Here is a 21,249-nt window from a genome sequence, read left to right on the forward strand (position 1 = left end):
AAAGTACAAGAAACTGACCAAACAGTAGCTGCGTTTCCAGGACAAATGTGCGCAAAACTTTTTTGATAATCCGCTGAAGTCGAAAAAGCATAATTTCGCAATGACGGTGTTTCCCATTAAATAAGAAACGCAATTGAAATTACACGTGAATACGTCCGTTCACGCGTATTCGTTAAACAAAACAAAGTCGTTAACAAATGTGGTGCCATCATCCACAGAAGACAGGAAAAGCCGTTTCCTGTCTTCTCCTACGTAAATTTTCCGCCGTACTAACATCCGGCTGTTGATCGTGTGATGTGAAAAAAGTGTCTTCCGAAATACGCCAACTTCAACAAAACAAAATTTGAAAAACCACTTCATCCTAGCACAAAGATGGTTTTATTGAAAAACGTGTTTTGTATTGTTTTTTCCAAAATTGGCGTGTTTCCATTTAGCTCATTAATTTTTGTAATTCCAATTTGCGCAATTATATGGTCAATGGAAACGCAGCTTGTGAGAGAAGGAACAGATTCCCAACCAGCTGGCAGCTGGGAAGAGGGGGTGGGGGGTTGTTGTGTGACAACCGTCATGGAGACCGCGGCGGTCCAATGTTCTCGACTCTTTACCGCAGACGAATGAGTCCGTCCGATCTGCCTCCATGTAATCGTTTGCTCAAAACAAAGTGCTGCCGTCTCCGCCGGCCCCTGGCATGGCGTCAGCCGACATGGTCCCGCTAGACGCTTCGCTGTTATTGCCGGCCGCCGCCACGGCTTCCAGAGAGGTAGGGTCGAAGCCCTGCTCTACCCCAAGCACGTCGGCCTCCATCTTCACGCTGTCGGCCAGGAAGGCCGAGTATGCGTCGCTGTCGGCCATCAGCAGTTTGAGCTTGGGGATCCAGCTCTTCCGTACGACGCGCCTGGCGTTGGTGCACATGTCGGCCGCGATGGCGTTCATCTCGCTCTCCTTGAAGCTCGGCGCAAAGTTCTGGCAGTAGACTGCAGGAAATGAAAGAAGAGAAAAGTGGAGAATCGTGGAGGGAATCACTTTAACAGCAAATGGAGTGTGTGACAGAAAAGCCAAGATATCACAAAAAAGATGATACTGTAAAGACTCACATTTGACGGCATGCAGCACTCTGTTGTCCAACGGCTTCCGGCTGGGGTCATTGGTCGATGAGCGGATGCCGGTTCCACAGCTGTTAGCTAGTGTGCTCCTAACCAGATGAAAAGGAAACAAAAAGATCCCTGTAACCTCTTATTCACATATTTGATTCCATAAACTCTAATCGGTTAATTTTAAGGTACAAAACTATCAATAATGCAGAAAATTAATATTTCATGGTACTTTTAAAGCTTGGAAAGTTCTAAAAAGCTCAAGGGTAGCAAAAGGACAAGGCGTATACCGATTGCAATTTTCTGGCCAATCACTGATTTTAAAAAGCCTGACCTGCCAGTACCGATTTTTTTCTTTTTGTCTAAAAACCTGCTAAAAATAGCAACAAAGTCGCTAAGATGCAAAAGGGGTGTGACTGTTGTTAACAGCACATGTGAAAACGGCTGTCAGTCAGCCCTCTCTTAGCTAATTTTCAGACCTTCGTGGAAGTAGGTGAGATCAGTTTCACTTTTAAGTATCGGCCCATTTCTTGGTCAACCGATTGATTGGTAAATCCCCCAAATTGTTTTCAAAACAAATAAAAGTTTAAGGCTGAAACGATTAATCAGATTAATCGTGATGAATCGACCACTGGAAAATTTGTCAAATAATTTAGTAATAGATTAATCGTTAACTCTGACATACAGACTGAGAAAAAGTCATTTGCCATATTCACAGCAGCAATTAAGCCAAAACTGTACAAAAAATGATACATTTTTTATTTAAGATGAAAAAAGCCCTCTGTCTGTTAATAGCTTAACTGCTTAACTGACCTAGTTTTAGCTTCACCAAGTTCAAATTCTGAAATAAAAAATCTCCTATTAAGCACCTTTTGACATCCAGTTATTAATCTGTTAATCCACAAGATAATTAACAAATCAGCCCTACACTGTGCTGATCTCATGTCAAGCTAATAGAGCTTTTCACGTGATGATGCTAAGAGTATTTTTCTAGCTGCAAATGGATCCATTACTGCAAATGATAAAGCGTCCAACCAAAGGAGTGCTGCTATTGAATTTTATGCAATAAACAGGTTTTTTTCTTGCTTAAAAAAGAAATTGAACTATACGTGTGTTTGCATCTCATGATGTATTTCTAATATTATGTTAAAAAAATGCATATTGTTAAATTAAAAACTAGCAGAATTTTAACTGTATTGATTATGATCAATCTAAATTTTCCTAACTATTTTCTTTCTTTCTTCTTTCTATATTTCGTTTATATTGGTCGGGGTGCCGACATTGTTGTTGTTACTGTTGTGGTTAGTGTTGAGTCCATTTTTTCTCTCCTTTTTTTAATCCAATTAATCGTCAGAAAAATCGATAGAATAACAAAGTGATAGTTAGTTGCTGTCCTATAAAAATTTGGGTGTGCATCTGGGATTATGTTGGTAAAATTTTAACTGTACTGATTATGATCAATCTAAATTTTCCTATTTTCTTTCTCTCTTTCTTTCTATATTTTGTTCTATTTCTTTCTCATGTCCTTTGCAGCTTCTCTCATGTTTTCTTCTAACTCCATCCATCTTTCTAACCACACTGATAAAAAGCATCCCCACAGCATAATGCATGTTCCACCATGGGGGATTGCATGAGCACTGTTTTCTTCCACACAGCCCTTTGCATGTAGACAAAAATCTTCAGATTTTGTCACCTACATGACTATCTTATCGTGTTTTAATTGAACACTTTTGCAAGGCACTGTAATGTTTCTAATATGCAGGTGTTACAGAAACATTCTCAAAGCTCTTTCCAGTGAAAGCAAAGCTTTAAAAAAAAAAATGAAAAATTGGTGATATGACATGAGATGATTACCAACTACGTTGACCTCAAAATAAATTCACCTTTCATCAGAAAAATAATTTGAAAGAAACAGTATTTTTCAAATCCGTCATCAAAACGTTTCATCTTTAAAGCCTTCTAGAAGGTACTTTGATAAAAGCTTTTCTTCACTTGATCCGTCTTCGCCTGCTTCACTTTCCCTCTCCCCACCCACTAAGAAAGTTGACAGCAATAAAAGGCCTCGGCATCGCAGCAAACAGGAAGGATTTCAGCCACTGACCTGTCAAAGAACGCCGCCAGCAGCCGCCTGAGTAGCACTTTGTGGCGGGTGCCGGCGCTGACGTGACAGTTCATGAGCTGGGCACGCGAAATGAAGACGGAGGTGCCGCTGACCAGCTCCAGCTTCTCCGCCGGGTCGCCTTCCTCGTAGAGCTTCGGGTGGCAGCGGTTGCCGATCTGGCTGATGAGCTCGGCGGGCAGCGACGCCAGGTCCTGCCGGGACCGCCCCCCTTTGCCTCCACGCCCGCCTCCCGAATCGGGGGCCAAGTCTGGCAAAGCGTCCACCCTTTCTCCAACCACTGAAGACAGATGGAGATTTATGGTTACTGTGAAAATATTTCTTCCTCCCTAGATCTGAAAAACATGGCAAATATTTCAGTTCTCCCAAATGTTTTTCAGAACCCTCCACGGTCTTAATGCGACAGCTCAAGAGGAGCGCGGCAAATGTCACGGTCGGACAGCAGGAGACCGCCAGTTTCCAAAACCACAAAAAAAACTCGCAAAAGCATACGCGGGATCAATGCAACCTCACCGGACTACGCACAGAGTAAAAAAAAAAAAAAAACTGGTTCCCATCTCGATTGCAGGAGGGTTTTAAAAAAATAACATTTTTGGATGGAAGTGGTGCAAAAAAATTCTAAAATGCTACAAATTTTATTGAATATTTGTCAGCTTTAGTATAGTAAAAAAATTCTTTTTTTTTTTGCATCTTAAATTAAAATCTTGATTACTACTGCTTCCACTACACACTTTAAGACAACAGCTGTGACAAAGTGCTGTACGGATAAAATCAACAAACATTCATATTATGGAAGGGACAAAAGAAAAAGACAACAACAAAATCAATAAACGCTCAAATGGAAATCAGATCAAAACTCTCAAAATGAACCTGACTTTCCAGGCAAGCGAACCAGAGCACTAAGAGGTGTGAATGCACCCAAAGATAGCTAACTTAGCCGCTTCTTCACTCTGCAACAGGTTCTTTACAGAAGAGTGTTGATGCTACACTTGCTAGCTTAAAACGATTCGAACACATTGGCCTATTCATTTTCTCACCTGCTGCTCCGGCGTTCAGCATGCTGTACATGGTGTACATGTTGCAGATTTGTCTGTACTGCTCTTCGGCGCTCTCGTCCGCAATCTCGTCCTCCTCCTCATCGTCGTGGTAGCTGATTGGTGAGTCACTGGTGTACATGCTGAGCGTGCCCGGGCTGGTGCCTTCAGGGGTGCCGACGTTGTTGTTGTTACTGCTGTGGTTAGTGTTGAGTCCAGCTCCTCCCACTAAAGTGGCACCGCCAACGCCGGCTCCCATCGCAACACCGGTCGCCGGGCCTCGCCCAGACGTATCCTGCGTCGCTGCGTTACAAGACGAGGAAGAAGAGGAGGAGGACGAGTAGCGTGCAGCCTTCCTCATTCCACCTCCCCCGCCTCCTCCAGACCCCCCGCCGCCATCCCGGTTGGCCCCCTCCCACAGCCGCTTGGCCACGGGGGTGCAGACCACAGAGTAGGGTGAGCCCTCCTGCCGGGGAGGAAGGAGGTACAGCCGGTTAATTATCATCACACCCAGACGTTTAGCAGCTCATCAAATGCTCACGACTACCAAGGAAACGGAACAAATAGCGACAACATGTCAAAGTCTGTTGTGCGGGGTGTCAAGCAGTGAATAAAAGAGATTAACAATTGATGTTATGAAGGTTTGTTGTAGGATCCTTTGAGAAAAAGCACTTTAAAGTTCCAACGGCACTTTTTCAACTTTTCAATCCACCAAAGCTAATGCTAAGTGTCAGAAATCATTTAATTACTAAGACGATCACAACACAAACCGTCCATGGATACTGAAAAAATGCTTTGTAACCCGCTTACTGTTGAGGTTCTTCAATCATTTTCCCTTTATATAATTTTCTGCAGAATATGAGAATGTAGCAAGTTTTATGGTCTTTGGTCAGAGTGTACCTGCTGGTGCTGAGGGACTTGCTGAGGCGTAGTGGCCGTTTGTTCCGACTTCACCTTGGATACCAAGGGAAGAGGCGTCAGACAGGAAGCAGGCCTTCCTACAGGCACTGCAGCCACACCCACACCCACCCCTCCGACTGTCTGGGTGACTGGACTCTGGGGCTCGGAGGACGGAGTCTCCTCGGCATGGAGACCCTGGGAGTCACAGCTTGGGGAAGAGACCTGAGAGGATTGGGAAAATGAAACTTTGATCCATGCACAGTATGTTGATTTTATGCTTTATGATTTAATAGTTCAACATTTTTAGGGGTTTTGTCCTTCGTAGAACTTTCACAATGATTTTTGTGAATGATGATGGAGGGATGGAGGAGAAAAAGATGAACAGTTGGCTGAGTAACGTTTGGAGTCACAGACAGATGGACGGAGAAAATGGATGGATGGATGCATGGGTGGGTAATTTTTGAATGGATGGATGATACGTATATAAGTTTTGGATGGATGGACAGATGGATGGATAATTTCTGAATGGATAGGATGATGGACAACTTTTGGGGACATTCAGACGGATGCATGAAACTTTTAGACAATGGGACCAGGAATGCCATCTTTCCACACTTATCCAGACCTCAGGCATATTTCTACTTTTATAGACTTTTCTAAACTGTACACATACTTTTGCAAACTTCACTTTAAGCACAATGCAATGTTTGCTCCAGTTAAAAGTTAAATGACAAGCTGGCGAGAAAAGGTTCTAATCAATAAACAGATCTATGCAGTGAGGTACTCCAAACCCGATCACCACTGCTACGTGCAGTGTCACTATCATCATTCAGATATTTCTAAGTCACAACAGCATCATGTATCGGGATTGCAATTATATTACGGTAACTAACAACACAGACTGTTTGTGCCGCTGCCATCAGGCAAGCGGTTCAGGAATATACGGACTACAACAAATAGACTGAGAAACAGTTTCTTCCCCACAGCCGTCAGAGCCATTACTCCCTGCCGCCCCCCCCTCCCACACATATCATAACCTCGCAGTCACACATACATATCCCCCACACAGCCATATTGTTCTGCACTTTGCACTGTCACATTATCTGTACTTTGCCATAATTGGACCTGCTGCTACTTCTTTGGTGTGGTTGAGTGCCTTTAGTTCCTTTAGTTAATTTAGTTGTATATATTGTTATTATTATTATTGTGTGTTTGCTTATTTATACTGTATATATTTGACCTTTTGCACGGGAGCTGCAATGGAAATTTTGTTGAATTCTGTTCAATGACAATAAATGCTATCTATCTATCTATCTATCTATAGTTTTCTGCTCGACAATACGAACATACACAACTGCCACATACTTAGCTCATTCATTCACTCTGAAGTCACCTTGAGGAAAAACTCTGTGCCTTTCTCCATTATCTGTTGGATCTGGAGGAAGCCGGCGGTGTACATCAGCAGAAACTGGTCTCCGATGTTCATGCTGAGGCGCCCCGTGTAGCAGAAGGCCAGAATCTGCTGGAAGCTCTGCGGCTGCACAGCCGGCGGCAGCTCCACCACAGAGCTCTTCCCGCCGGCATTGAACAGATCCCGGAAGTAGGAGCTGCTGGCTGCCAGAACTGCACGATGAGCCTGAGGGGTAAACAGTGTGGGGGGAGTGGGGGGCTCGTCAAGGTTCAAACCACACAGCGATTCAGGCTGAATATATAAACAGACTGATGGGAACAATGTTGGATCCATTTGATTATGACACATTTACTACACCACTAATGGCGAATATGTCATCTGCCAAAATGCCTGCCAAACAATTAAGGTGATCAAATTTCATGTTTTATAAGGTATGGTTTTAAAACACACAGAACTGTTTGATATTTTGTCATGTAATAGCCACAAATTTCAATATATTTTATTCTATTTCCACCCATCGTTTTGGCGCCCACTCTAGCTCAGCACCCCATTCATCGCATATAGTGCATACACACTTTTTGCACCACAGGATGGATGTCTTGGGAGGGGCTTAAGACAAATGCTCACTATATTTTACTTATTTTAATATTAATACTAATACTCACTTTATTTTACTTATTTTATGGGTCATTATTTACTTTATAATTCTTATCTCTAAAAATGTTAAATGATTAATTGCTTTTTCCCTATCACAATTATTTTTGGTTCTTTCTGCTAAACAGAAGGAAGGTTGTTATGTGCCCATCATCTGATGAAAGACTATTAACTTTCTCATTGTATTTGAATTTTGAATCTTAACCCATTTGAATATACATGCAAGTTTGAGGTTGTAATGTGACTAAAATATGGAGAAATTCAGGTGTTTTTGTATGTAAATCCACATTAAAGAAAGCTGAAAATAATTATTCAATTAAAATGTAAACTACTTCTTAATCTACATATTTTATGAGGCAAAACAAAAAGACATTGAATTCAACAAAACTTTACAGAAAATTATTAGACAAAACAACTATTTGAAGTCTTAATAATGGAGAAATACTGTTAATATGCTGGCGAATAAAATATTTCATACAATCTGACCTTAAAGGCATGCCCCTTGACGACCACGGAGACGTCACAATAGAGGCCCTGCAGCCGCTGTTCGTTCAGACACTCCAGGACATTGTTGCCAAAGTTGGGGATCGCCATCTGCAGCGTCTGAGCCATAACGCTCTGCCCAGGACCACAGGGTCTGCGAAATTTCCCACGGCAAGAAAGAAAGTCAGGGGCGTACATGCGGCAAACAAATAGACAAATTTTATTGGAGTAAGAGCCAACTTGATGCAACTTTATTTTTAAGAACTTTTCAAAAAGAGCAAAACTGAGCAAAAGTGCTGAACAGACACCATATTTAAAAACCAACATAAAACAAGGAAACTAGTGGTTTCCCAAAGCCGATACTGATGTCAAGCCGATACCAGGGTCAAGTGCTCAAGCAAGTTGATACCCCAAATCGATACCACTGTTCTACTGGACCTTCCACCTGGGCTGCTATGAGGTGCAGCTTTAATATCAAAATTAGCTAACATGCTCTTATTTTCTAAATTGCTACAGTTAGCATACATGGTATAACTAGCATGTTGACCTATAGTAACATACTCCATTCACTATGGAAAAAAACACGTTAAAGCGAAAATTAGCTAAATGCTAATATTAGCTAAACTGCTGTCAAATCACATGTGGGCTATCACTAGCGAGGAACGAGGAGCTAACGGCATGTTGTGGATAGGTTACCAAGGGAAGGGTTAGGAGGGGCTAAATGAGGAAGCAAAACAAATGCAAAGAGTAGACGAGGCGGCAAAAAAGACAAAGCAATACAAGAAATCTTCAGACATGAAAAGTAGAGCAAAATGACAAGCAGATGGAAATGAAGAGAGCAAGACAACTTGAGATAAAGAGAAAGGGTTGCTTACGTGCATGAAGATTAATGAATTAAAAATTTGGTAAACAGCTTTGATTCAAGTCTCCTTTTTTCTAAATAAAAGAGAATTTGGAGGCAACTGGGCCAGTTATATAAGCTCTTATCTTTATCCTAACCCTGTTTCCTTACATCTGATTCACTTTATAGAACTGTGTGGCGGTTTTTGCCTCACTTTGACATTTATTTTTGTCAAGTTCTTCTATGTGAAGAACAAAAACTGCTTACATAACTTGTCTATTTCACTTCACCACAGAACAAAAGGGTCTCCGATCAAAAGGAAGGAAACCGTAGATCTCCAAGCGAATAATATATCTATCATTAAAGCGTCACTTTAAAATGGACTGTATTTTTGTTTGTAAATGCACAGCACATGTAAACTGTAGCTGGGAACAGAAGTAAACAGCTGGGAATATAAAAGGTGAGTCGCAGCGCCGCTGAACAAATACGTCATATGGAAGATTGTGGCCTCCGAGCAATGGATGCAGGCCAAGTTCGGCAGACACCAACGAGCATTTGGAGCACAGCAATGATGCATTCTATCTGACCCCCGCTCCAACCCCAAACATCCCACTAATCTGTAAAAATATTTAACTGATTAGCCTTTCTCTTCCACTGGGAGCAAAACTCTCAGATAAAACCCTGCAACCTAAACAGCAGGCTTCACAGATTTATTCAGATCTTCTTGTATTTCTGGCAAGTGGCGATGACACGACCTGCTAACTGAAATTCACAATTTTCACAACTTATTGTCTAATATTCTATACCAAATTCTAATATTCTACATTAAGTTAGTCCTGGAAGAGGACTAACTTAATGATGATAAGAAGCTAATCGAGAAAGGTTTTTGTGTAGCACAATTCAGTAACAAAGAGCTTTACACGATTAAAACATAACGCAGTGAACAAACAAACAAAGAAAGCATTATGTTTCAGGCAAAATAAAGAGAAGTAATAAAAAGTTGCCATACAGACTACAATTAATCAATGTTCTAGTTATTATTAATGAAAAGCAGCTCTAAACTGGTGGACTTTTTTTTTTTTTTGCCTTGATTAAAAGGAACTCTGTGTTTTGGCAGTTTTGCCATTTTCTTGAAGTTTGTTCCAGATAAAACTGAACGCTGCTTCTCCATGTTTGTTTTTGATTCTGGGGATGCAAAGTAAATGTCAACCAGAAGATCTGAAAAATTGATTTAAATCTCTAATGTGTTTTGGTCCTAAACTCATTGTGTTTCTAGATCTTGCTGCAAAATTAGTCCTTCAATCCTAGAAATGGCCTTAAGGTGATAGAAGAATGACTTTGTAATTGTCTTTATGTGTTGTTGAAGGTTCAGGTCTGAGTCCATCACCATTCCCAGATTTCAGACCTAATCGCTAGTTTCTGGTTGTAATAACTGAAGTTGCACGCTGACTCCAGATTGTTCCTGTTTATGGTCCAAAGATAATAACTTCAGTTTGCTACAGATGGGCGGACATAAAACCGCTAGAGACAGACACATCACAAATGATCAAACTAAACAGACAGAAAAAATAATAATAGTAGAAAAACGATTCAGAATTGAAAGAGAGCTGTATCAAACATAGAAGGTAAGGAAGTTGTAGGAGATATTTCTTCATTGATAATGTCTGGACACCTAAATATCACATTTCTTCTAGTTACACGATTTTGTTGTGGTTAAATGTTTCGGTTCATCTGTGAAATTTCAATATCAGACAAAGGTGACATGAGCAGCTCTGAAAAGCAGTCAACTGATAAAATGTAAAGGTTTCTTTTTAAAAAGGAAGTTTGAATCTATATTGGATTTTTCTCTCATTACCCACACAGGGTCTCATCGTCCCATTTGATTAATGTTTCCAAGCAAGATCTAAAGAAACCATACACTTTCTCCAACTATAAGCAAGGTCCTGCCCCTCATTCTAGATGTACGTTTGACCACTTGTCTTACCAAATTAATAGAGTTCGTTTAAGTTGGCTGATTTCCTGGCACAGGGCTGGCTTTGAGACATAGTCTAAACATTTTTAATAAGCCTGAAGGTCAGGCCCAGTCCAGAAGCTTAGTGTTAGAATGCTTAATTAGTTCCAAAACCAGTTTTGATGTGTTTGGGAATACGGCCCTGTTCCAACTGTGCCCTTAGTTTTAACTGCCTCGCCGTCAATTTGATGGAAAGTTAAAGAATTCATGCAATGCACCATTAGCACTGGCAGAGAAACAGACCCTCGCTATGATGCTACGATGGTTGCAGCTAATTCCAGATTTCTTAGGTGTGAAAACATATATTTTGTCTCCTCCAAACATGCCTGTTGTCATCGTGGCCAAATAACTCAGTCTGTTTTGTGTGACCATGAAAGTTTCTTCCAGAAGACATTTGGATCCTCAGTGTGAGCAATTAGAATTCCAGCCAAGCTCATGTGTTAATTTTGGAGCAGAAAGTTCTTTCTTTGTCGACACGGATGAAGTTGGCAAACACACAAGTTTCTGAAGCGGCACACACCCATAACTCCGTAAAAGATTTTATGTACTATACTTCGATCTGAAACAATTTAAATGAACTCTACCAATTTTGATAAGTAAGCCTGCAACATGCAAAGATCTTGCTAACAGATATACAAAGTGTGTGATTTCGATGCTAGAGGATATTCAACCAAATATAAGTAGAGTATAACTTTGACTCTTTGTAGATTAAAGATAATTCACAAACTGTGACTTTCATCTAGTGGTCTTTTTTTTTTAAATGGTGACCTAGTCATTTCATCACGCCAGGGTGAAAATCTCCAGTTCAAAGTCAAGAACTATTTTGTCAGTCTAAGAGGTAAGTGCATGTAAACTTTTCACCAGAATATGGTTAAACCCAACTTAGTCAGTTGTCACGCCTGACTACATCAGTGTTTTAAATATTCTCCACATGTATGACTGAAAAATATCATAATGAACAAACTGGTGTAAGTAACACTATGGTACAGCCAGTGATGTCAGTAACGCCTTACTGTAGTACTGGATCAGACTACAGTAGTCTGATCCAGTAGTCAGACTACAGTTACTTATCAAAATCATTTTGCGTTACTATTTTCTTTTGGAATTTAATTTTATTTCCTCTACGCGTCTTGTCGAGTGATCGCCGTTTTAATGCGACGGTATCAGAAACGTAAACAATGGAGGGAGGAGGGCGATGCGCATTTTGTTGGTAGAAAAACAGGAACTATTTTGAGTTTCTGTCGCCATGTCCGATTATTATAAGAGGCCGTGGGATTTTTTTTTTCTTTTTAAAGTTGCTAGCAAATTTAATGAGTCGCGGGTTGAGCTTTTTGGGCTCGTTTTTGAACGTGAAGTTGCTCATAGGCTTGGAAATAAGCAGACAGAAACCCCAGAATGTGTCTGACCTCCAGTTAGTTTTAGTCAGGCTCTCCCTGTCCATCATTTCCTGGATGATCCGTCCCGCTGTGTTAATGTCAAGTTAATATATTACCTCTGAATGACGTCGAGCTATCCAGAACATTGGAAACATCGAGACTAATATGAACAACGCAATAAACGTGAAAACAGCCACGAATGAACGAGTCCGTAAAGTTGTGCAACTAAACGCCATTACAATTATTAATATTAAGATGAGTGTCACAAATCGGTGCAGCCTTCTTAAGAGTTTTCCAGACAATAGTGGACACACAAAAACATGCACAAATTACTAACGGGTTTTTTTGTACTGTAACCATAAAAAAAATCTCCCCTTCAGTTCAACCTTATATGTAAGTAGAGACACATTGTTGATGTTACCATTATAAAATAGCTTACAATTAAGTATTGGCAAAGATCAATGTAATTTTCCCAGCGTTGTTGGTTAGCAGCTGCTGAAAGTAGCTAAAAAAGTTACATTTAATGTAACTTAGTTACTTTCCAAATCAAGTAGTCAGTAATCTAACCGAGTTACTTTTTCAAGGAGTAATCAGTAATCCGATTAAAGTTACTTTTTCAAAGTAACGATGCCATCACTGGGTATAGCACAACTCAACATGGTTCAACAAACAGGCGGTGTACATCTGAAGTAGGGGCTGTAGGATATTAGAAAATCTTGCAATGGCAACTCCGTGACCTTTAGCACTTTAGTTATTAGCACAGTTATTTTTGTCTGATGTGGGCATCTGCTGCCAGAAGATACTGTCCAACTGGCTAAATTTTGTACAGCGGACCCCTGGTAATCGCGGGGGTTATGGACGACAACCGCCTGTAAATAGCTGAAATCTGTGAGCACTTGAGACGCCCTCTGAAAACGGTTTTTGACAAATAATTTGTAGTTATATACCACAGAAAAAAATGTGCAAATAGGTGAATCTGCGAATATCGAACTGCAAATAGGCCGCGTCCGCTGTAGTAGCATGTAAAGTGCAAGTTGGCAACACTTGGGATACATAAGCCCACAATTACTGCACTCCAAATAGTCTTTTGTAATATGAATATTGTACACAATAAAATTATGGTGACAATATATTCACAATATATTGTTCATCATCCGTCCATCAGAGCACAGCACTGGCCTCCAGGTCTAACAAGGTCCTGATACCAGTGGCCACCAGCAACATTATAGCCAATAAATAGAATGTCAAGTAGCAGTGCGGGTGTTTCAACTTCTTGTTGTGGTACGAGTAAATCTTCCAGAGATTGTCAGCCTCATCTTAAATTCTTCCATGTTTCGCCATTCACAGAAAAGCCGCAAAGCCACCAACCGGAAGTTTCAGAGCAAATTTCTTAAAACTAAAATCTTTCTCCAATTGTTTTCTAAACTCTAACAAGTTGGCAATAATGTAGCACCGAAGTGACCAAGAGAGACGGCAAATGCAGAAAGATGCCCTGAAAAAAGGTTAAAGAAAAAAAAACAATCATAATAAAACAGCATACTGAATCGCACCATCTTGTTTTCAGAAAGAACAAACACAAATAGATTTACCTTCATCGAAGTTACCGGAGAACTCATGAAAACAGCTAAAAGTTTAGAAGAGAAGTGAAGCACTGGGGTTTGGGGGGGAAATCAAATAAACCTGTCAAAGCACAAACAGATGTGTAGAGCCATCATTTCACAATCACATAGAGTGGAAAGAGGCAGAGATTTAAATTCCTACACAACCCAAATCAGTATAGCAGCATGCAGCTATGCACTAAATGCAACTTTGTTTATGCGGTGGCTTAAATTAAACCCGAATAAATCTGAAAAACGCACGACACAGTCTCCGGTTGCAAATCCTTCCATGTCATCCAAACACAAAATGTCTCCTGGGACACTAGCTTCAGACACATTCTCACGTATAGGATACATAAAAGCATCAAATATAACTCCTCCTGGCTCGAATGAAGTTCTAAAACGTATACAGAAAGCGGGAAGGGGTTGTTTTTTTTTTGGTCTTAACTCCTTTAAAAAGTTGCTCCTTGGCTACAAAAGCAAGGCGGTAGTGATGGGAAGCTACCAGGTGTAAACGCGAGGCCGGATGCTGCGCGATGCACACTCAGCAAGCCTCCCCCAGATGAACAATAAACGCTGGAGGAAAAAAAATAATAATAAATTTGTCCGGAGCGTACCGACTTAGGCATGATCTGCTGCTTCACGCCTACACAACACAGCACAGAGAGTAGACGGTCATTAACACTTTAACAAATTAATCATCAAATAAATCCTCTCAATCAATCTAATCGCAAGGCAACTGAGTCAGCAAGAGAGTAAACACGTCTTATTATAACCAGAAAGCACTTCCTTCATATGTTTTCTTTCTTTTTTTTTTAATATAATATAATGCAAGATATTACATTACTGTCCTAAACTGACGGGACGTTGCGCAACAAGATTACACACTCATTATTCAAATGAACTTACCAGGATGAGAGCGCAGTATAACTGGTAGTGCTACATGTTGGGTTTTTTTTTCCATATTTATTTAAAATCGATACAATGCGGTAAGGAAGTCAATTATGTCGCTAATTTTACTGTATAATGTTATTGTTTTAATTTCAATTCATTTTGGGATATGAAATGATGGCTTGTCAGTAAAATAATAATCTTAGTGAACTATTTTTTACTTGATCTTGAAAATTGAAAATATTTAAAAGTAAAATATTTATGCATGGCTGTCAAATTTTGGATTCTGTGTTGCAGTTTTGTTTTTGTCGCATTTGCAATCCGGAGATTAGCAAAAATGATCATTTTAACAAGATATGACGTTAAAAATAATAGATATTTATTTATTTACAACATCTTGCTGTTAATCTAAACAAGGTTACATGTTTTTAAAATTATTTTTATTTTAATTTACAATGTTTTACCGTTGTGATTTACAGGATGTTACTGAGAAATTCAGACTTTTTTCAGTTTAGTGAGTAAGTAATATATCACCTCTATCGACCAATAGAAAATGAAGAATGAGGAAATGAGGTTTTTTGCTCCTGAACTTGTTGGAAAAGCAACGTTACTAAAAATCTCTAACCTCTCTCTGACATCTTCATTACGACTTCCAGCTGTCAAGCCAACAAATGTGCCAGAGGCTGATAGTCGATGTTTATAGGTATAAATACAATGTGATCAAAAACTATTTGCCCCCTTACAGATTTTATCTGCCTTGTCAACACTTTCATGTTTCAGATCATCAAACACTTTTTTTTTTTTTAAATATCAAATCAGAGAATTAACCAGAGTAAATACGTAATGCACTTTTTAGATTCTGATTTTATTTATGGAAGTGAAAAAAAAAAAGGTTATATAAACCAAACTGGCCCAATGTGGAGGAAAAAATAATTGGTGATTAAACATAACTAGTTGGGCCACCCTTTTGTGGCACCAACTGCCATTAAAACTTTGCAATAACGGCCAATGAGGGGGTTTTTTTACGTCGTAAAGAAGGAATCCGGTCATGCAACGGCGTCTAACGTGGAGTTAAGTGCAGATTTTCACTAGAATGCTCCAGAACTAACAAAAAGCTCCTGTTTTGTCTTTTCAGTCCACTGAATATTTAGCATTGACAAAGATTGGAAGAAAGCTTTCGTCAAATGTGAGATGGGCGTTTGTTGTTGCTCTTTGGTGGCTTTCATCTTTTCCTTCCATGGGGGCATTTTAGTTAGCCAGTCTCTTTCTGACTGTTGCACTCTTGGGAATAACTTTTGTAGACCAGTAACTTCTGTAACAGATTCCCTACTGTACCCTGTCTACCCTGTTAAAACATGGATTAGACTAATGTGATGGCTTTGTTTGCCATCTGTTATTGAATTCATCTTGATCAGGGAATTGTGTGTTAGTTTTGAAAATAGTTTAGCCAGCTTTATTTGCATATACATACATACAGTATATATATATATACAGTATATATATATGGAGACATTTGGGTATCATAGCAGAACAGATACAAGTGAATTGCAGGTAAAGTACTAAATAGAGAAGCTAATAAATCAGATGCTAATAAATCAGCCTTGATTTCCTTTATTTTTGGGCGATTGCGATCAGCCGATGTTTACATGGGAACCCAATCTCATCCGCCGATCCTTGTCACTTCCGTAAAGGTCTGAAAATCAACTTTGTCGTTCTATTTAGCAACTTGTCTGGCAAAAAAAACAATCAGTATCAGCCAAAATTTGAATCAGAAGACAGGCTTTTTAAAGATTGGTGATCGGACAGAAAACTGCAATCGGTGCACCCGTAGTAGTAAAAGAGCGTAAATAAAAGCTAGAACAGCTCTAAAAGCACATCAACCCAGAGATATTTCTATCATGGCACAAAAAATGACAACAAAAGTGACAAAAAGTAGAATGCACACAACAAAGTGGGGAGATGATGCAAAAGGCTGCCGACAACCCCAACAACAAGAGGAATAACTCAAATAATCACTTCAAAACTGAATTTTATATGGACTCGGGTTATTTTTTTTGTCCACTATTAAAATTAGTTTAATGTTAATTTAAACTGATTCCAACTTTAAGTTTGTCTCACAATCATAAGTGAGACAAAAGAGCAAGAAAAAGAAATCTGTAAGGGGGGGGGCAATATTTTTTCATGTGCAGACATAAAAATAATAATAATAAACAGACAGCTATAAAGACAAAGCAAGTGCAATAAAAACTGAAAAAAAAAAGCTGTTTTCCTTACCGCTCTTAAAATATTATAGATTTATTACTAAAGTTAGACGTTTATCTATTACATTTATTTACTGTTATTTTTGATACTCTAGTTGCAGCATAACAAAGGTGGAACAGGCTAATAACTTGACCATGTTTAATAGTTGAGCTATTGGCTCTTGTAAAAGCCGACAGCTGCTGCTTGAAGCTTGCCAACTATAGTTTTAAATGAGCATTACCTATAATGAGAGCATAGTGTGGAAATAAAGAATGCCACGACAGTGATTTTTTTTTTTTCTCTTTCCCCTCCAACCAAATTTGCCTTTGCACAGCAAATGCCCACTGAGCAAATTTTTGTTAAAACAAAAAAAAGGGGGGCGAGGGGGAAATCACAGAAAAGCGACAACGTCTCCCGTCTAAAACATATGAAACTGCGGCTGACGTATAATTAAAGATGTCTAAATGCAGTCAGAAGGTCAGACGGAGTTAATCATACTGGCATCCAAGTGCTGATACTGGACATCGTCTAAACAGAAATGGATAGCTTCCCCATACTTTTTTTTTCTGAGCAAAATAAATACAAGCGCTGCAAATGGACATAAAGTAAATATCCATAAGCAATTAGTGGCAAGAAAAACCTCATTAAAAGGAAACCGTAGGAATGATATGAGTCATGGCTGAAATTTTAAGGGGGCAGGGTTGACACCCATAACTCATTAAAATTTAGTTCATCTCCCCGATGCCTCACAATAAAAATCACCAACGTTTTTAAAGCCATGTGGTGCATTTTGTTTATTTGCAAGGACACGTTTTTTTTTTTTTTTCACATCCAGGCTGCTTGACTGATTTCATTTCAACATACACAGGGGCACAGATGTATGGACATCCTACATGCACCACCTTCTCCCCCCATACAGGTCAGAAAGGTCACAACAACTTGCAGGAAACATAAAGGAGAGTTAATTCAAAACACTTGACCCTTGGCCTGCAGTTAACACGTGCCCCATTACATGCTCTGGCTCAATGCTCTACTGTGTGTGGCTTCTTCTCTGTCGGGGTGTGTGTGTGTGTGGGGGGGGTGTCCCTGTGTGCTTAAAAAGTGTATTTTTTTAGCACTTTATGCAAACCCCCCCCCTCATGCAGCCCTTCAATGTGCTGCAAGCAAATATTAAAAGTGTGTCCAGATAATGCGCTATTTCTGCTGGAACGTCGTAATTACTAGACTTTTTTGATATCAGCATCAATCTCGGCCAAATCAGTGAGTTTACTACTTTTGGGAGGTTAAAAGGTATCCTGTTAGCAAGCAGCAGGCTAAAGCTAAAGCTAACACTGGTCAGAAGAAAGCGGCTGTCTCTCACGTTGAAGTAGCGAACGTGTCCGTTAACCACGTAAAAAAAAAATAAAAAATTTAATTTCCCTCCCGTGTTGGAAGACGTTTGTGGCGGCAAGTGCCGCATTCGCCGACACTGAGGACCGACTGAGATAAGCGGCACAATGTGGCTACAGCGTAGCCTCCCCCACCGCTCAAACTTCAGAGACCACTTATCATTTAAACTTATCATTTATGCACATCAGTTGTTCATTAATTCATCTTACGTGAAAGTCTAGCAGAGTCCCGCCGGCGGACACCTCGGAGGCTGAGTCCTGCTACCAGCGGGGAAGCAGGGCAAGTCGGGGCGGCCAGAAAGCTGTCGGTGCCCCCGCTGTGTGCCAGCCTCGATGCCCGGTAGGATTTAGGAGAGCTCGGTTGGCCCGGGCCGGTGTGAGAGACCCGGCCGTGTTCAGCGGGAGGGGGCAGCAGCAGCGGCGGAGAAAGGATTCAAAATATAGCTTCTTTTTTTTTCTCTCCCCTCCCTTTTATTTTAAATGTCAGCTCCAACTTCACTTAAAGAATGCAGCCAAATATTTCTCTCTTTTTGTCGTCTGGGGAAAAGGTGGGGACATTAAAAAAAATTCCTCGAAACCGTCGAGGGGGCCGGTGGTCTCCCCAGCAGCACCGAGCGATGTCCTTCTCCTGCCGGCGGTACAGCGGAGCAGCTACCGATCCGGTTCGGAGACGAGCTAGTCCCGTCCAAGATGTCGCTTATGATGTCTTGCTTCAATTAAATTATTTATAATAAGCAATCTCGGCCAACCACAGAAGCGATACTGGGCAGAACTCCAATTTCCAGACTATTTTTTCTTTCTTCTTCTTCTTCTTCTTCTTCTTTTTTTTTAACCGGGGAGGAGTTTATAGCGGGTGATCTTGGCACTCCATCTTTAACCGACATCAACAGGTCATCCCGGGACACAAATGCGCTGCAACTGTGGGCGAGACCGAGGGACGGATCCGCGGCATGGCGAGAGGAGAACAGGGCAGAGAGAGAGGAGGGGAGAGAAATGTTTACGGGAATGGCTGGAAGACGAGAAAAACTCAACCGAGCCGGTTTATTCACTGCACTTTGCGATTTTAGGCGACTGGCAGCGGTTTGCACTTGCAGCTTGACGACGCAAAGAGACAAGGTTGCTTTTGAGGAAGTTCAGGAATGCGGGAGAAAGATGAGCCGGGAACTCGTGAAGCCACTCACCGACGAAAGAAAGGAGAGCAGGGGCGCCGCTAGAGATTTTGTAAGGGGGACTGGGGGGGGCTACACGGGAGCCACTTATAATGATACAAAAAAAAATAAACTTAGATTGAATCTTGGGATTGAGCTGCATGGTGCAGTTGGTAGCATTGTAGTCATTTCACTCAAAGTAGAAGGTCTTGGTTTTGAATCCCAGTCTGTGGTCGTTCGTGGATTTCTCTCCATGAACGTGTGGGTTCTGAACATTTTTGTATGGGTGGGCAAACCAGGCCAGTAAAAATTTTGAGTGCACAGCTAAACAAACAAACAAAAAAAAAATTAAGATATATTTATTGTATTAACAATTGTTATTCTATTTAAAATTTTATAAATATACATTTATTTATTTGTTACATTTATTTCTTGATTGAAGGAGATGACTCATGCTTTTCTCGGTGGCAAACATTTTTCCTGGAAGGGGCCATGAACCCTTTACACCCCCCACTGGTGGGTTCTCTCCAGGTACTCCGGCTTCCTCCCACAGTTCAAAAACATGACTCTCAGGTTAACTGGCCTCTGTAAGCTGCCTGCAGGTATGAGTTTCTGTCCTGTGTGATGCCCTATGATGGCCTGGCATCTCATCCATCACAGGATGACTGCTGGAGATGGGGTGTGGGGGCACTTGGGTGCATGATGACCTCAGGTAATTGGTCAAATAAGACACAAAATATACACTCAGCTCAAGCCGTGGGTAGCGGATAAAGCAATGAAATGTCCTGCACAAAACTTTTGTCCACTGACTCAAGCTTAAATATGAATCCACTATACTTATGCTTGATTTTTCATATGTTGATCAACTGAAAATCTGTGCTTCTTACACGTAAAATTAGTTTTGTCTGAATACTGATTTCACAGCCATCTCCTGGTTCTTACAACCGGAGCAGAGTGTAGAAATGTAGAAATTCCGAGAATAAATATAATTGCAATAATATAAAATTTCAGACCAATATTAATATCTGATATTAATCTTGATGTCGTGGCTGATAACCGTTACTGGCAACAAGATGGAAATAAACATCGCTTGTCAATTGGCCAAGTTTTACTTATCGAACCAAATATCATGAAAAAATGACTAACATCGGGCGATGCTGATATAGATACCGATATATTGTGCATCCCTAATAAATTTTGCCATAATTTATGACATATGGTGATGAAATTTGGGAGCAGTGCCAGAAAAAGTGGCATATGTCTAAAAATAGGGCCCCACAAAGAAAACATATAAATATAAATAAATCTTGTAACCTATAAACATTTGACCCCTCCTATTTTAAAATCATTCACTGTATATTATATTATATTATATTCTGAATTTTGGGGATGATAATTGCCCCCCTCAGTTCCCCCTCTTGGCGGCGCCACTGAAGGAGGGGGGCAGCGCGACAAAAGTATGAAGCCGGTGTGAAGTGGTTAAAGTTTGGTCTGTCCCCATGTGCCCATCCCCCCACAATAGTTACCACAACTTTACCATCCAATTCAGAACAAAACAACAACAACAAAAAGACTCCCAGTAGCTTCACCTTCACTTCAGCAGCCTCCACCATACCTCCCTGTTCAGCCAGATTCATGAGGACGCCTCCCCAGCTCTTACTAAAACACAGCGCTGGAACGGGACAAGACGTCTCCGTCCCGCACCGGCTGATGAGTCCGAACCGCCGGGTACGAGTTGATCCGAAACCCTTCAACTTACCCCTCCGCTGGATTCTGCTGGAATTTCTTCCGAATGGAGGAGCGGCGCACAAGAAGAAGAAGAAGAAGCGGTCTAGTTTCTCCCTCCCTCCGCCTCGCCACAGACAGTCATTCACTTTGACTGTATGCTGTGAACCAGCAGCAGCACACCATTCATGCGCACACACACACACACACACACACGCACACACACACACACACACACACACACGCATGCATGCATGCATGCAGGCGAGAATTGGAGCTCAGAACTATCGAGGAGGGGGGAACAGAGAGGAGCAAAGCGGGGATTTTTTTTTTTTTTT

The 21,249-nt window shown here is 40.7% G+C and overlaps 1 protein-coding gene across 2 annotated transcripts; it reads right to left on the reverse strand.

Annotated features, from left to right (window-relative positions):
* Positions 1-410: 410 nt before the first annotated feature.
* nacc1b (nucleus accumbens associated 1, BEN and BTB (POZ) domain containing b) lies at positions 411-21,166 on the reverse strand. 2 transcript variants are annotated; one of them, XM_028016138.1, is made up of 8 exons: positions 20,946-21,166; positions 7,696-7,846; positions 6,538-6,780; positions 5,145-5,366; positions 4,248-4,710; positions 3,193-3,490; positions 1,095-1,192; positions 411-974 (listed from the first exon to the last, which is right to left on the reverse strand). In XM_028016138.1, the coding sequence occupies exons 2-8, from the start codon at positions 7,819-7,821 to the stop codon at positions 652-654; spliced, it is 1,773 nt and encodes a 590-aa protein (XP_027871939.1). In that variant the 5' UTR covers positions 7,822-7,846; positions 20,946-21,166; the 3' UTR covers positions 411-651. The 2 variants fall into 2 exon arrangements, with proteins under 2 accessions (XP_027871939.1, XP_027871938.1); XM_028016137.1 differs by lacking the exon at positions 20,946-21,166 and adding an exon at positions 18,249-19,510.
* Between the last annotated feature and the right edge of the window lie 83 nt (positions 21,167-21,249).

Source organism: Xiphophorus couchianus, chromosome 5 (assembly GCF_001444195.1).
Source record: "Xiphophorus couchianus chromosome 5, X_couchianus-1.0, whole genome shotgun sequence".
In the NCBI taxonomy this organism is placed as follows: domain Eukaryota; kingdom Metazoa; phylum Chordata; class Actinopteri; order Cyprinodontiformes; family Poeciliidae; genus Xiphophorus; species Xiphophorus couchianus.

What these genes read in the sequence shown, in the direction of transcription:
- nacc1b (XM_028016138.1), bottom strand. Translation starts at nt 7,821, where the DNA reads ATGGCTCAGACGCTGCAGATGGCGATCCCCAACTTTGGCAACAATGTC. An exon ending in AAGTCCCTCAGCACCAGCAG is followed by an intron (nt 4,711 to 5,144) that starts GTACACTCTGAC and finishes CCTCCCCGGCAG; the next exon opens with GAGGGCTCACCCTACTCTGT. An exon ending in AGTGCTGCATGCCGTCAAAT is followed by an intron (nt 975 to 1,094) that starts GTGAGTCTTTAC and finishes CATTTCCTGCAG; the next exon opens with TCTACTGCCAGAACTTTGCG.